Genomic DNA, 13,104 nt, shown 5'->3' on the forward strand with positions numbered 1-13,104 from the left:
AGTGCCATCAAATTCACAAGTAAAATCTGTGGGTTATAGTGAACTACTTTTCTCATTGAGTTGATCTTGGTTTTATAGATAGGAAAATAAAATAAAAAACCTCCAAAATTGAAGCTCTGTTTCCACAGCCATTTACATGAACCTCCACATTACTGCACTGATATTTTTTTTGCATACTTTAAGCTGTCAAGACTGCACCTATGTTTTCTTCACAGTCATACCTTTCTGCTCTCCAGTCCTTTAACAGCACTACACAACAACAACTTTTCCAACAGAAACTAAGATTGGAGAGGGAAGTGAGAAACAACTTAGTGGGGTGTCACAAAATAGGAACTCAAAGCAAAGTGTCACAGTTGTCACTATGCAACAGTGTTCCTGAAGTGCAGCTTCCCAAAAATGTAAACATTTATGCTTCTCTAGTGATTGTTATTTTCTGTCATAAAGTAGAGAATATATCTCCACAATACCAGGAAAAGACAAAAATTGAATGTATTTACAAACTGCTGCTTTAAATTCCAGACATAACTATTTAGTAACTCTGTCATACAGACCAAAAGCCAACTCTCATTCCTAGTTACAGAGTTTATCCCTTTAGTCACACAAGTCTTTGGATCATTATTGGAACGGCACTAACAAACATCAGCATGAAAACCCCACTTATAAGGCTCTGTCTCTGAACTGCAGATGCCTCCTTGACATGTCACAGCTTCAGACACTTCTGCAAACCATCCCCTGCTCACAGAACACCATCCTGGCTGCAACTGAAAGCCAGGGGCAGCTCCCTACTGTGCCCAGAACTTGGAGATTTTCCAAAGTGTTGTGGCAACTGAGACCAATATGACACAGCTATTTCTAGGTATTGAATGCCAGGTTTGTCTCTGCTCAGTGAGAAGTGAACAGATCACCATCTCTCCCCACGCTGCCTGGGCCCTGTGTGGAGCTCCCAGCCCACGCAGGCCAGCCCTGACCTTTCGCCTGCCTGGGCCCCAGCTCTGCAGCTCAGCTCCAGCTTTTCTGTCTCACAGCTTTGGGGCTGATTTAACCCTTATCCCTCTCACAGACCCTTCGGAGCGTCCCTAAGGAGTGATGGCAAAACTGCCCGATTCCTGGTCTGATTTCCCGACGTCACTCTGACTTTCCCTGCTCCCACTGGAGACACAGAGGCCCTTGAGAGACTGTTGTTAAGGAAAGTTTCATTATTTGTTTGGAGAAAACCACAGAAGAGTCTCAATCAAGGATGTAGAGACTGCTCCACTCCCAGAATAGTCACTTATCTGCTGGCTGCTGCTCCTTGGAAATGAAGGTTTGAACCTCCCTGAGGCAAGAGAGGGAACTAAACTTAGACCTCACCGACCCTCTGTGAGTGCACTAACTACTGCAGGGTCACCCATGGGGAGTGTGACTGTTCTAGAGACACAACACCCGTGCAGAGCCCAATCCGAGACAAAGAGGTAGATCCAGAGGCAGGGACATCAGCACTGACAGACCCATACAGGCACCCACTGAATGAAGGAAAAAATATAAATAGGATAGGGGTTAGCAGGAATGCTGTCCTATGCACACCCAGAGGAACAGCACCTCTCAAAATCTGAATTTTCAGAACAAAGCTGCTTCAAGATGTGTATCTCCAGTGCACCGGGAGTCAAAGCTTTACAGAACAACCAACCAACCGATGTTTCACCCTCCCAACTATGAGCAGTTAAAAGTGTAAGTGACTCAGCAAAATCCCCAGTAAAGTGAATCCAAACATTTCTCCATCACTGCAAAACAGCTCCATAAACGCTGCAAACAGATGTCAGAAAGATGAGGAGAAACAGAGAAATTGCTAAATTTAGAGCCCATGTACTGTTATTCTCGCATCTCTGAGTTACTGGTAACACTATATTTTGCAGCCTCACTGAGCAGTTGATAATCCTTGCCTCATTAATCTGCAGAACAAGTTATGAGAAGAAAGGTTTCTTTCTTACTGAAAGCCCATGCAAAACACTTCTCCTGCCTCTTTCCTCCAAAAAGACTATCATGGGATGCAGCCAGAGAGTCCCTTTCATCTGTTGTTAAAGCTGCTTAAAGGTTTGTATGCACTGTTGATGCCTAGAGGTGAAGATTTCATTTAGAAGATTAGATGTAATTAAAATATCTGGAATTTCCATTTATTATAGGATGAACAGAAAAGTTACATATATTTGTAAATTTTACCAAAACTGAACTTAGACTCAAACACTCTTGGTAAAAATAAGGAAAATAACCAACCACAAAACAAGTCTTGTTACATAGACAACCCTCCCTCCCAAGTTCTGACAACGAAGGTAACACCAGACTTAGTTCATTGCAGTGCTCGTTTCACAATAAATCTTCCCAACATTGCTGTTACAGTTTTTCTGATCTTCTGCTACTACAGAAAACATGAATTCACTCTTTCATTTAGAAGACTGAACACAGTCAATTGCCATTCTGTTTTCATATTTGGAATATAGAAAAAAAATGTAGGGGCAACTTTTGATGTGAAAGAAACTACTGAACAGTTCAACTGATCTAAAGCTTTTGTGTTGCAATCAAGGCAGGACCCAGAATAAGCTCAGATGCAAAGAATTAAAATTCACAGGTAAGGACAGTGTCAGGCATTAGAAATGGCAAGCAAGCAGCATAATGGAAGAACCAGCTATGGGGGAAAAAATAGGAAATTCTCCATTCCATTCCTTTCCTAATAATTTCTAATATATTCAAGTAACTGCACAAATCCCTGACATGCACAAAACTTGAAAGGAGACAGGGTAGAAAAGGTGTAACAAGAATGTGATGTGATCTAACTCATGAAGTATCATATCTCACACAGAAGAAAACACTAAATAAGTCTAGAAATCCACAGATTCTGAAAAAAGATAACCAAGGCATGATATACAAGAAATCTACAGAAATTACAAACCACCTGCAGAAAGGGAGTAGACACAGACTGTTCTTCTCTCTGCCCTTGTTACACAAGCACAAGTTACCAAACAGCAGGTTAAACTAAAAGAAGGGGTTTTCCTGTACACCCCCAGTGAGACAAACTCATTTACACAGGATGCTGGCCAAAAGCATAAATGGACTTAAAAAGCAACGAAGACAAATAGATGGAAGAAAAGCCCAAAGAGGACTATTCGATTACATTCCAGATGCAAATCCTGGCTCAAGAAGTTTCCGAACCCAAAGGCTGCCAATAAGTGGGAGAGCACACCAAAGGATCACATTGCCTCGTGCTCGTACCCGTTTTTGGTTGTGGGTTGTTTTTTCGTGTCACAGACAAAGCTGGAGCTGCTCTCCCTGACACAGCACAGCTGTTGGCCCTCAGTGTGTTTGCTGCTCACCAGCACTATGAAGGTTTTACGAGCATATCCACAAATGCTCTTTACTAGGACTGGCTCAAACGGATTTTTTTTCTCCTTTACTTTTGAAAGCAGCCTAGCTTTGAAAAAAATTTGGGTTGTCTTGTACTTTTAAATAATAATTAAATGATTTTGTGGGAGTAATTAGAAAGGTTATCACCAGCTAATGTCACCTGAAGCCAGCGATGTTTGCCAATACATGAAGCGTTGCAGTATTTAAAGAGCTGCATGATTTAAAGTTATCTTACATCAGTAATTACGGCCACACAAAACACAACATTCACGTTTTAAATTATTCACATACTCCAGTACTTGAAGGATTCATTTTCCTTAAAACCTCACACCTTTCACCAGATGGACCAACTCAGAGGCTGAGTGAACTCACCTCAGTTAAGCACCAAACACACTGTGGGAACAACAGGTTTGGGGGACACTCACTCATAGGCAAGGGCAGGTTCTTCCATGCCCACACCAACAACTAAGGGATCAAAAAATTTGATTGTTCAAGTCAAGTGTCTAGAGGGAACTTGCAAACCTCCTTAAGAGTTTGTACACAAATACAGGAGTCTCCTACAGTGCATTTTCTCGAAATAATTTTAAGGATCTACTATGGGGTATGAGATCACAGACAACAGAGTAACTGTTACACAGGACATACTACAGCAGCTTCTTTTGAAGCTTTTACCATTAATTCACTGTTCCATCTCCTACCAAAGCTCTGGATGGGCAGTATCCACATATCACCTATGGAAACATTGTCCTGAGAGAAGTGCTGGTCACTGCTGAATACTCACTGGGGAACTCCAAGGCACAGCTGTCAGGCAATACTGTTCTCCTGTGGCTCTAATCCAACAGGAACATGGCAGGCACAGCGAGACTCAAAACGGGTTTCCTACTGTGTGTTTTCCCGCACTGTTGTTGACAAGAGACTGGCAAAGTCTGGGGATCACATCTCACAGAGAGCAACACAAATCTGAACTCCTGCCAAAAGGAGGGCTCCCACCTTGACAAGATATTTCTTCGAGCCAGAGGAACAGTACAAGGTGATGCAGCTGCAGGAACACAGGTCCAGCTGCACCAAAAATCTGCAACAGCTCCATATTCACTGGTGTCAATACACGAGAGAGCTGAATCCCTCAGCCATGGATGGAGCTGGACTTCTCAGCAGCTTTCTGGCAAGCTGAGAAAGATGATAAAATGTAACCTACATGTATTTTTAGAAAACATCTCTCAACCTTTTAAAAAGGGCATTTTCAACGCAACTCTTAAAAATAAAGTTGTCAGTGTTTGCAAATATAATCACATGCACTTTATTAAAACTGCTGTCTGGAACACTGGAGAGAAGGTGACCTACTGCTAACAAAGTCACAGCAAGACAATCAGATTTTTACACCACACTATCATAAAAGCATTAGCAGTGTTTTTCTTTGATCTGTGTCCTTGGACCATTCCAGCCAAGCAGTAGCCAAGCAGCCAATGTCATTAAAGGATAAGTTTTCACATTACAGAACAGTCAGTCTAACGACCAGGTACCATCAAAAGAGGCATCTTTCCTGGCAGCAAAGTTCCACCCTCCCCTGTTTGATACATCTGTCATTTGTCTAAGCCCACAAGCCAATCCAGTGAGCAAACATCACCCAAACCCTGGCCATTTATATAAAAAGTGGTTTCCACTGCCTATGTTAGTTTGCTGCAAGGCAAGACAGACACAGGGGTAGGGGTGGGAGCAGCATGTTAGCCCAGTTAGACAAAAAGGCTCACTAGTTTTCACCATTCACATATTCCAGTACCACCCAGGTGAGAGCAGGGTAAACAGCAAAGATGACCTACCTTCCAGCCAAACTTACAAATAAAAAATGGGAACAAAGGGGAAGTGTCATTTACTTAGTCCACAGGAACACAAACATTAAAAAACATTTGGATTAGCCACCGACTCTCTGGATTGGGAGCAGCAGTGATGTCTGCTTGTCTGGAAACTCTGAAAAGAGTCCTTGTCTTTGACTGAATGCAGCAACATGACGACAAATGCAGCAGAATACTCTCACTGCAAACTTTGCTTGTAACTGGGCCCAAGGTACAGAGACGATGACCTCAGAGGTGGTGACTGGTGCAGGACCTGACACAAAGCTAATGCTTTCAGAGTTGTATTACCAGCTCTCTCCTTGTCTCAAGATCATCAGGCCAACATCTAGTACGTAGTTAGCTCATGCTGCCAATAGAGCAGAAGCAGAATCTGCAGCTCCAAAAATATCCCCATCAGGTTTGGCAAGACCCTGCCATGCTGCCCTCAGGAACACAGCGCCCAGCACGAGCTCAACACACAGGAAGGGTACACAGGGAGGGTCCTTCAACCCCAGTTCCTGACCCTCACTGGAGTGAAAAAGCCCAGGCAAGTTGAGGGGACTCATTTGGAAACTCCGCAGCCTCCGATCCCTTCCAGTTTTTCCTCTTGTTTCTCAGACAATGTGTATGGGCTTGCTCCAAAGTTTTCCTGTAAACACTGTTAGTAGCAGAATTTGCTTTCTTTTTTTTACCAATGCTGTTTCCAAGTTAATTATAAAAATATATGTATAGTCAACCAACTGAATATAATATAAGCTCCCAAATTTAGTCACTCAAGTGACTAAACTTATGTCTGCAAAATATCAAAGTATGTGTCTCCAGCCTCCAGGGACAAAGTCATGTTCTACAATACTAATGACTACATCACAAGAGCATTGGGAGCTCCATTTTGGAATAAATATGAATTTTATCACTTACTACTGACCAGACCTCCTCTTCCACTATCTGCCATGATGAAGACAGATTGCTGTCTCCTAGACCAACCAAGAGACACCTCAAATGCAAAGGGACCACCAGAGTTGATGGAATTCACATTGAAGACACAGAAAAGACATCAACTGGAAGTTAGTAAGAGTTTCAGTGATTAAAAGAACCTGGAACAGGAAGAGCAACAAGAATCATCAGGGTTTTTTTTCTTTTCTACTTAATTGGGTGAATATTATTCTTTCATATTAGATTAAGCTCAGAGCGAAGATAATCAGAATTAAGAAGTGGTTCTAGCACAGAACATTAGCACTGGTATATTAAATGTAATGGAGAAGGTGCTGATTAACCATAGTTCCTATATGCTCCTTGTCATTCCCCTCAAAAGAACCTGTCCCAGCAGAAGGGAGATTGACATTGTCCTGAGACCAACTACTCAAACAGCTGGATCCCAGCTCTGAAGTAACAGCTGGAGTGTCACCAGCATCACCTCCTAATGGGTTTCTGAATTCATTTGCATGTGAACCCAAGGAAGTGTGGAGTCAAGTCAAAGAGTAACAAGTTCACACAATGAAAAGATGTATACCCACCTTTGTTTGTAGGTTATTGTGAATGAGTAGGTAACTTGGTCACTTAAACTGTAGCTCCCAACTAAACTGAGGAATATGCTTTTTGCCCTTCCCACAATCTGTATCTGTACCTGACTTAAACCCGCAAGCTGCAAGCGAGTTTTCTTGGCTGGTTTGTCAATGACAGAAGGTACAACCACCTCACAGGCAGCCACCATAAACCCAACACTGGTACATTCAGGGTACACAGAGTCCCTGGGCAGCAACAGTCCACGTTTTGTAATGGCTGCAGAAGTCTAAAGTTCTTCTTAAAACTGCCTTCAGCACAGACCACTTATTTTGCCTGCTTTCCTGCCACTCATATTCCTGCTATCAAGGAGAAATGCTCTCAGGTATGCCCATGTGTATTGCACTCAGAAGTCCCAAAGGATTGTTCCTCAGACAGCTTTCATGTTTAAAATCTTTCCTTGTTTTCCCACACTCAGAGCCCACAGCTGAAGTTCCACATCATTTCCTGCGTAGTCCTTCCCTCTGCAACTCCAGGTTTTCCAATTCCTTAGTCAATCATTACAATTCAAGCCACAGATAACAAGAAAACACTCACAGATTTACTGAAACCTTGACCTGGCCTTCTCATTCTCAACACAAAAACTAACATTACCAAAAGAGCTCAACAGATTATACTTCAGGCTTTTAAAAGTTGAATGTTTTCTCTCTTCAGATTGAGATCTCCCCAACAAGCCAGTGCAAGTACCACTCTGGTGCTTGTAGATTGCTTTAATTATTTTCTTACACAGCTAAACCAGGTTTTTTCAAGCAGCATGATATTCTCATACTTGAAACAAAAAACATTTAGACAAGGAACATCAGAGCTGTGATTCATCGAGTATCTGAGCTCTTTAACTGTTATCAAAGGAAGCAAGTAGAGTAGCAAGGCCAACCCATCTGTTTTGGAAGGTATCAAAAGATTCCTTCAGCTACAGTCAGAAAGCATCAAAATGCTCATGTAACACCACCAGACTTCTCTTATATTTTAAACTTAAGGTACATCAAAGTTTTCCAAGTTTCTCTGTGTAACCAAGAGTCACCTTAAAATTCACGTTGCCAGCGTCAGCCAGCTCTGTCCTATCCACTTTCCTTTTCCAGGTGGGTGTGCTGAAGTCCTGGAGCCTGTGTACTCATAACAGAACATTAACACTGCTGCTTTTCACTTCAATCATCAGAAAGTTCCAAAAAGTTACTTTGAAACTTAGCCTCGATTAACAAGCAAAACCCGAGTTAACCGATGACTATTTACCTTAAACCAAAGCAAAACTAATGTATTTGAATACCACCCCACAAATGCCAGAAAAAGCCAGCAAGGCCCTGGACCATCACCTGTACTAAATGGAAAAGCAAATTCTGTATCACAGATTTATTCTGTTTCAGCATTTTGTTTCTAACTAGGGTTTCCCCAAAATGAGGGATGAGAAGCAGAGAGAACAGGGTAAGCAAAGAACTCAGCATTAAGAAGATATCAGAGAAGTGAGAAGCTGAAAAGTCAAAGTGGAGACTGATCCTAATGTCAGTTCATACTTAGCACTGTTATTTTCAGAGGTTTCACGTTCTGTTCCCTGAATCAGTTCCCTCATTTTCAGTAAGTTGCACAGAGTGCCTAAACACTACTGCAATGATGATTTTAGCAATACCCAGCACTGCTAAGAGAGTAGGAATGCTCCTCCTTCAGAGAGCAGTTTAGTCATGGCTGGAAAATGAAAATTGACCATTTAATCCCAGAGATTTACACTGCATTTCTAACTCAGATCTCAGTGCTGCAGAAGCTTAACAGAACCATTGTTTGACCATGCTGAGAACTGCGTGGAAAAAGGGGTTAAGGTTGCTGCAGCTGAACTTCACAGTGTCACACAGATTTATATGCTATTTCATAGGATAGTTTTCGCTTCACATTGTCCACACAGAGTACTATACAAAATCATCTTATATCTTTTCCTGTAAGTTAAACATATGGTGATCTCCCCTTCATTAAGTCTTAATCGGTGATCATTCTGAACTTCCTGAAAAAGAGAAAAGAACCTGTAGTCTAAAACAATTTAGAGCAGCAATTCGGTCACTTGGCAATTTGTGTTGTCAAAGAAGTAAAGTAAGTTTACTTTAAACACTGCAAGTTTATCCATGAACAAAGTTTAACACAAGAGCCATCTCTGTCACCTGTAGAAGTAAGAGAAGGAAGAGTCTAACACGTCCCTAAGGGAGAGCCCAACCTTAACCCTCCCAAATCATGACCTGCAAGGCCCAAAGGGCGACGGATCTGCTGAACTCACTTAAAAATAATCCAAAATTTATTTTGACAATTAGAATACTTAAACAGATGTTCAGCTGACACAGCCCAAGCGGTGTTGTTAACTATCAGAACACCTGACTGCTACCTTGAGGACCTGGATTCTACTTTAAATTCTGCACATCTGCCCAAAGCCACCCAGTAGACAAGTGTTTCAAGTGTGTAACTCAGCCTCCCCTACTGCAAGTTGGAGACACTTATTTTCCTTTTCAAAGCACACCAAGTTCTACTGCTGAAAGCTCTACACTTTTTGCATACATAAAATATTACATCATTTTACCATAACTGGTATTGCTTAGACAACTCTGAAGAGGAAGGAGTCTCAGATTTTTCCGTTTTTACAAACTGCTTCCTTAAAAGCCTCTGCTACCACTTGAAATCAGTAGCAGTAAAAAAATAAATCACTGGCAAGACCAAAATAAGCATTAACACCTAAAATAAGAGTCTTTATTTCTAGGTGTTTAGCTAAAAGAAATCATAATGCTCTCTTTGCCTACATAACCACAATAAGAGAGAAGCTTCTGAGCTTCGACTTTCTTGCAGTTAATGGGCTCCAGCCTGAAAATGGATGAAAAAAAAAGGAAAAGAAAATTAGACAACAATTTTCCTGTTCACTAACAGAAGTGAAAGCCCTTCATGGAATAGTGGCATTCTTAAAAAACAAGAGTCATTGTATGCTTGCACTTATTAAGTGCACATAAAGCTTCCATTTAAACACAAGTCCGAAAATTCGAAAGTAACTCGTTATCTTTAACTTGCACAGTTCCCTTTCCGTTAAGTTTCTATGAAATCTCATGAAGTCTCACAAATCCATGCCCACATAAGAATGAAGGCAGCCCTACAGAAAAATCTAGGCAGGAAAACAGCATTTCTTTTAGGGAAAGATCATGAAGATGAGGAGAGATATACTCTTAAGTGAGCTTTTTATGCACTTCAGGTATTTTCTGAAATAGGATCCCTTCTACCTGCATAGGGCATAAAAGTTTGTATCCCTGAAAGAAACAATATTTGTCAAGGCTGATTTTCCTTAATTAGGGAAACAGTGGTGTGCAGAGCAAAGGCTCTACCAGTAGCCTTGATATTCTCCAGTCACTACAGAAATGTACTGCCAGCACTCTAAAGCCTGCACACGCACTGAACAGAAACTTTTTGCCAAAGGTACCAAACCAAAAGTTATTTCCATTCCAGCACTGGCTTTGATAACAGCCCCCATGCCCAACTCCAGGGGCCTGCACTCCCCCATTTCTGAGGATGGACCAACTAACAACCACTTGCAGCCACAACATCTATACAAGGACCCATTTCTCATCCCATGTCGAGCACAGACTGGGGGGCACTCCGCACAGGCAGGGAAATCTCCTTATTTCTTCAAACCTTGAAGTTTCTCCCGTTCTGACTCGGAGGATGCTCTCGTAATGCCTTTTCCAGAAGGCAGGCCACACCTATATCCTCTTTCCTCTGCGCTCCCACAAAGCTTTCCTCAATCCCCCTTTGCGGGGGAAGCTTCCTTTGAGGCTTTTTCACGGTCTGGCAGCGCCGGAACCCCCGTCCCGCAGCACAAAGGTACCCGAACACCTGCACCGAGCCCCTTCCCCCGGGGGGAGCGCCGGGAGCGGGGCCGGGGCGTTCGGGGGGGCTCCGCCCGGGCTCACATCCCTTCCCGACGGCGACCCCGGGCACGGCCCCACCAGCTCCCGGCGCTGAGCGATGTCCCGGCTCCGGCCTCCATCCCCACCCCGGCTTCCATCCCGCCCTCCCTCACCTTGAGGATGTTCTCGTAGATGGTGGCTCGGAACTCCAGCAGCGCCTTCTGGTCGAACTCGCGGCCGTGGATGATCCGCATCTGCTTGAGGAAGGTGGACTTGCCGCTCTCGCCGGCGCCCAGCAGCAGGATCTTGACGAGGCGGCGGACGGCGCGGCGCTCCCGGGCCAGCATCGCGTCGATCTCCCGGCTGCGCCGCCGCGCCTCCCGCTCCGCGTCGCGGCTCCGCTCCTTGGCGTCCCGGCGGGGCCCGTCCCCGGCGCGGCCCGCGGCCTCGGCCGGCAGCAGGCAGCGGCTCAGGGTGCGCACCACGCCGGACATGGCGGCGGCGGCGGCGGGCCCGCAGCGCTCACAACGCCGCCGCCGACACCCCGGGCTCCGCCAGCATCGGGCGGAGGCCGCCGAGACGCTGCGACCCAGCGGGTGGAGGAGGAGGAGCAGCAGCCGCAGCCCCGGGGGCTACGGGCCGGGACCGCCCATTCCGGCCGGGGGGGGGAGGGAGGGCTGGGGGGCGGCGGGCGCTGCCCGGGGAGGGGGCACGGCCGGCCCGTGGGGCGCGGCGGGGCCGGGGGCGGTGAGGGCGCCCGGGCGGGGTCACGGCGGTGCCGCGGGGCGGGGGGCGCGCGGCCCCGGCCCCTCTCGCAGCGAGCGCCGCCGCCCGCCGGGGGAGGGGCCAGAACGGCCAGCGCCGCACATTATTGGGCGGAGGTGCTGTCGGTCAACGGTCTCTCCCGCCTTCGATTGGAGGAGTCGTGGTGCGGGGCGGGGCTAAGCCGGAGACACGGCTCGGGGCGAGGCGGGGCGGGGAGCGGAGGGGGAGAACCAATCAACGATCAGGGGGCGGGGCTTGACAGTCTGAGGGAGGGTTGAGCGTGACGTCACGGCGCGTCCAGTGCTAATTGCATGACATCACAGCCCGTTCCTTGTTGGCGTGACGTCACGGCCCGGCCTGGGATGAGTTGGGGGGTATGAAATGAAATCTCCCCCTCCTGGTCTCCTGATTAGGGACTAGAGGGAAAAAACATTTTGGGAAGCAGCTGGTGTGTGATCACGGAGCAGTGGCTGAGATTCCCAGGCCTTCTGGCTGCTGAATGAAATCATAACAGGCAGGCACATATCCTCAGTTGTACAAAATTATTTGTCCTTTCTGCATTACTTCTGTCTGTACATCCAGTTATTTACATGGTAAACATTTATTCCAGTTTGTTTCAGATAACTGATCCTCCCCAGGTCTCTACCAAACACTGGGACAAGTGACACAAATGCAGATTGCTGAGGGAAACTACTAAAAGATTTTCATTGAAAGTTAAAGATGTTAAGAATCAAAAAATGGTTTGGGCTGGAAGGGACCTTTAAGCTCATCTTCTTCCACCCCCTGCCATCGGCAGGGACACCTTCCACTAGCCCAGGTTGCTCCAAGCCCTGTCCAGCCTGACCTTGAATACATCCAGGATTGGGACAGCCACAACTTCTCTGGACAACCTGTGCCAGGGCCTCCCCACCCTCACAGGGAAGAATTCCTTCCTAATATCCCAATTTAAATCTACTTCTCTTCAGCTTAAAGCCATTCTCCCTTGTCTTATCACTGCATGTCCTTGTACAAAGTCCCTCTCCAGCCTTCTTGTAGGCTCCCAAAAAATCAGGGAGTCACATATTTAAAGCAAAAACAATTAGAGAAAACCTTTCCTGAAACTGAGAATCGTGCGTGAATATTAATCCCACTGAGATGCTGTTGTCAGCACTTCCCCAAAGAACAAATCTTTTTCTCCCTGGGAAGAAGAGACACTCCAAAACACCTTTAGGTATTGCAGATTTCAGGAGAAGAACAGCAGAGGAGAATAACAACACAGGACTCTTAGCCATGAGCCATTCACTTCAGAACCTTTCTTGAACAGTTATTTCCCCATCCAGAATCTTACCCTTTGACTGTAGTTGGAGATTTAGGTGCTGCTGAGTCTCATTCCACGTATAAAATGCTGCTGTAGTTCAGGAGTTTCCCACTGGATGTCATCCTTGCCCCGCCAGAACCCAGTCACACCGGTGGGATGGAGACAAACCAGCCATCCCTGAGCCCCCCGTGCTCTGTAGGTCTGATTTTCCCAACAGCTGAGCACTCGGGACTCCTGCTGGAATCCACAAATGCTAAACTGCTTGGAAATCAGGCCCTATGGATCAGTGGAGTGCCCAGATTGGTGTGCTCTGATTAGCTCAGTTTCTCCTGCCCCACCAGCTTTGTCTGTGCCCTGCTTGACGTCCTTTTCAGACTTCTGAGGTTCTGAGGGCTTTTGGCAGAGATTTCAAACGACC

At 45.5% G+C, this 13,104-nt stretch overlaps 1 protein-coding gene across 4 annotated transcripts in view; it reads right to left on the minus strand.

Annotated features, from left to right (window-relative positions):
- GNA12 (G protein subunit alpha 12) overlaps positions 1-11,199 on the minus strand; it is a 40,402-nt gene extending 29,203 nt beyond the window's left edge. For all 4 annotated transcript variants that reach the window (XR_003571833.1, XR_003571832.1, XR_003571831.1 and 1 more), the window contains exon 1: positions 10,798-11,199. Coding sequence is in view for 1 of the 4 variants with exons in the window: in XM_027889431.1 (XP_027745232.1) it covers positions 10,798-11,118 (321 nt within the window). In the remaining 3 variants the exon portion in view is untranslated. The remainder of the gene's footprint in view (positions 1-10,797) is intronic.
- Positions 11,200-13,104: the final 1,905 nt, after the last annotated feature.

This window comes from Empidonax traillii, unplaced genomic scaffold (genome assembly GCF_003031625.1).
Source record: "Empidonax traillii isolate 1590-97213 ecotype Southwest subspecies unplaced genomic scaffold, ASM303162v1 scaffold263:size1499331, whole genome shotgun sequence".
Taxonomy (NCBI): Eukaryota; Metazoa; Chordata; class Aves; order Passeriformes; family Tyrannidae; genus Empidonax; species Empidonax traillii.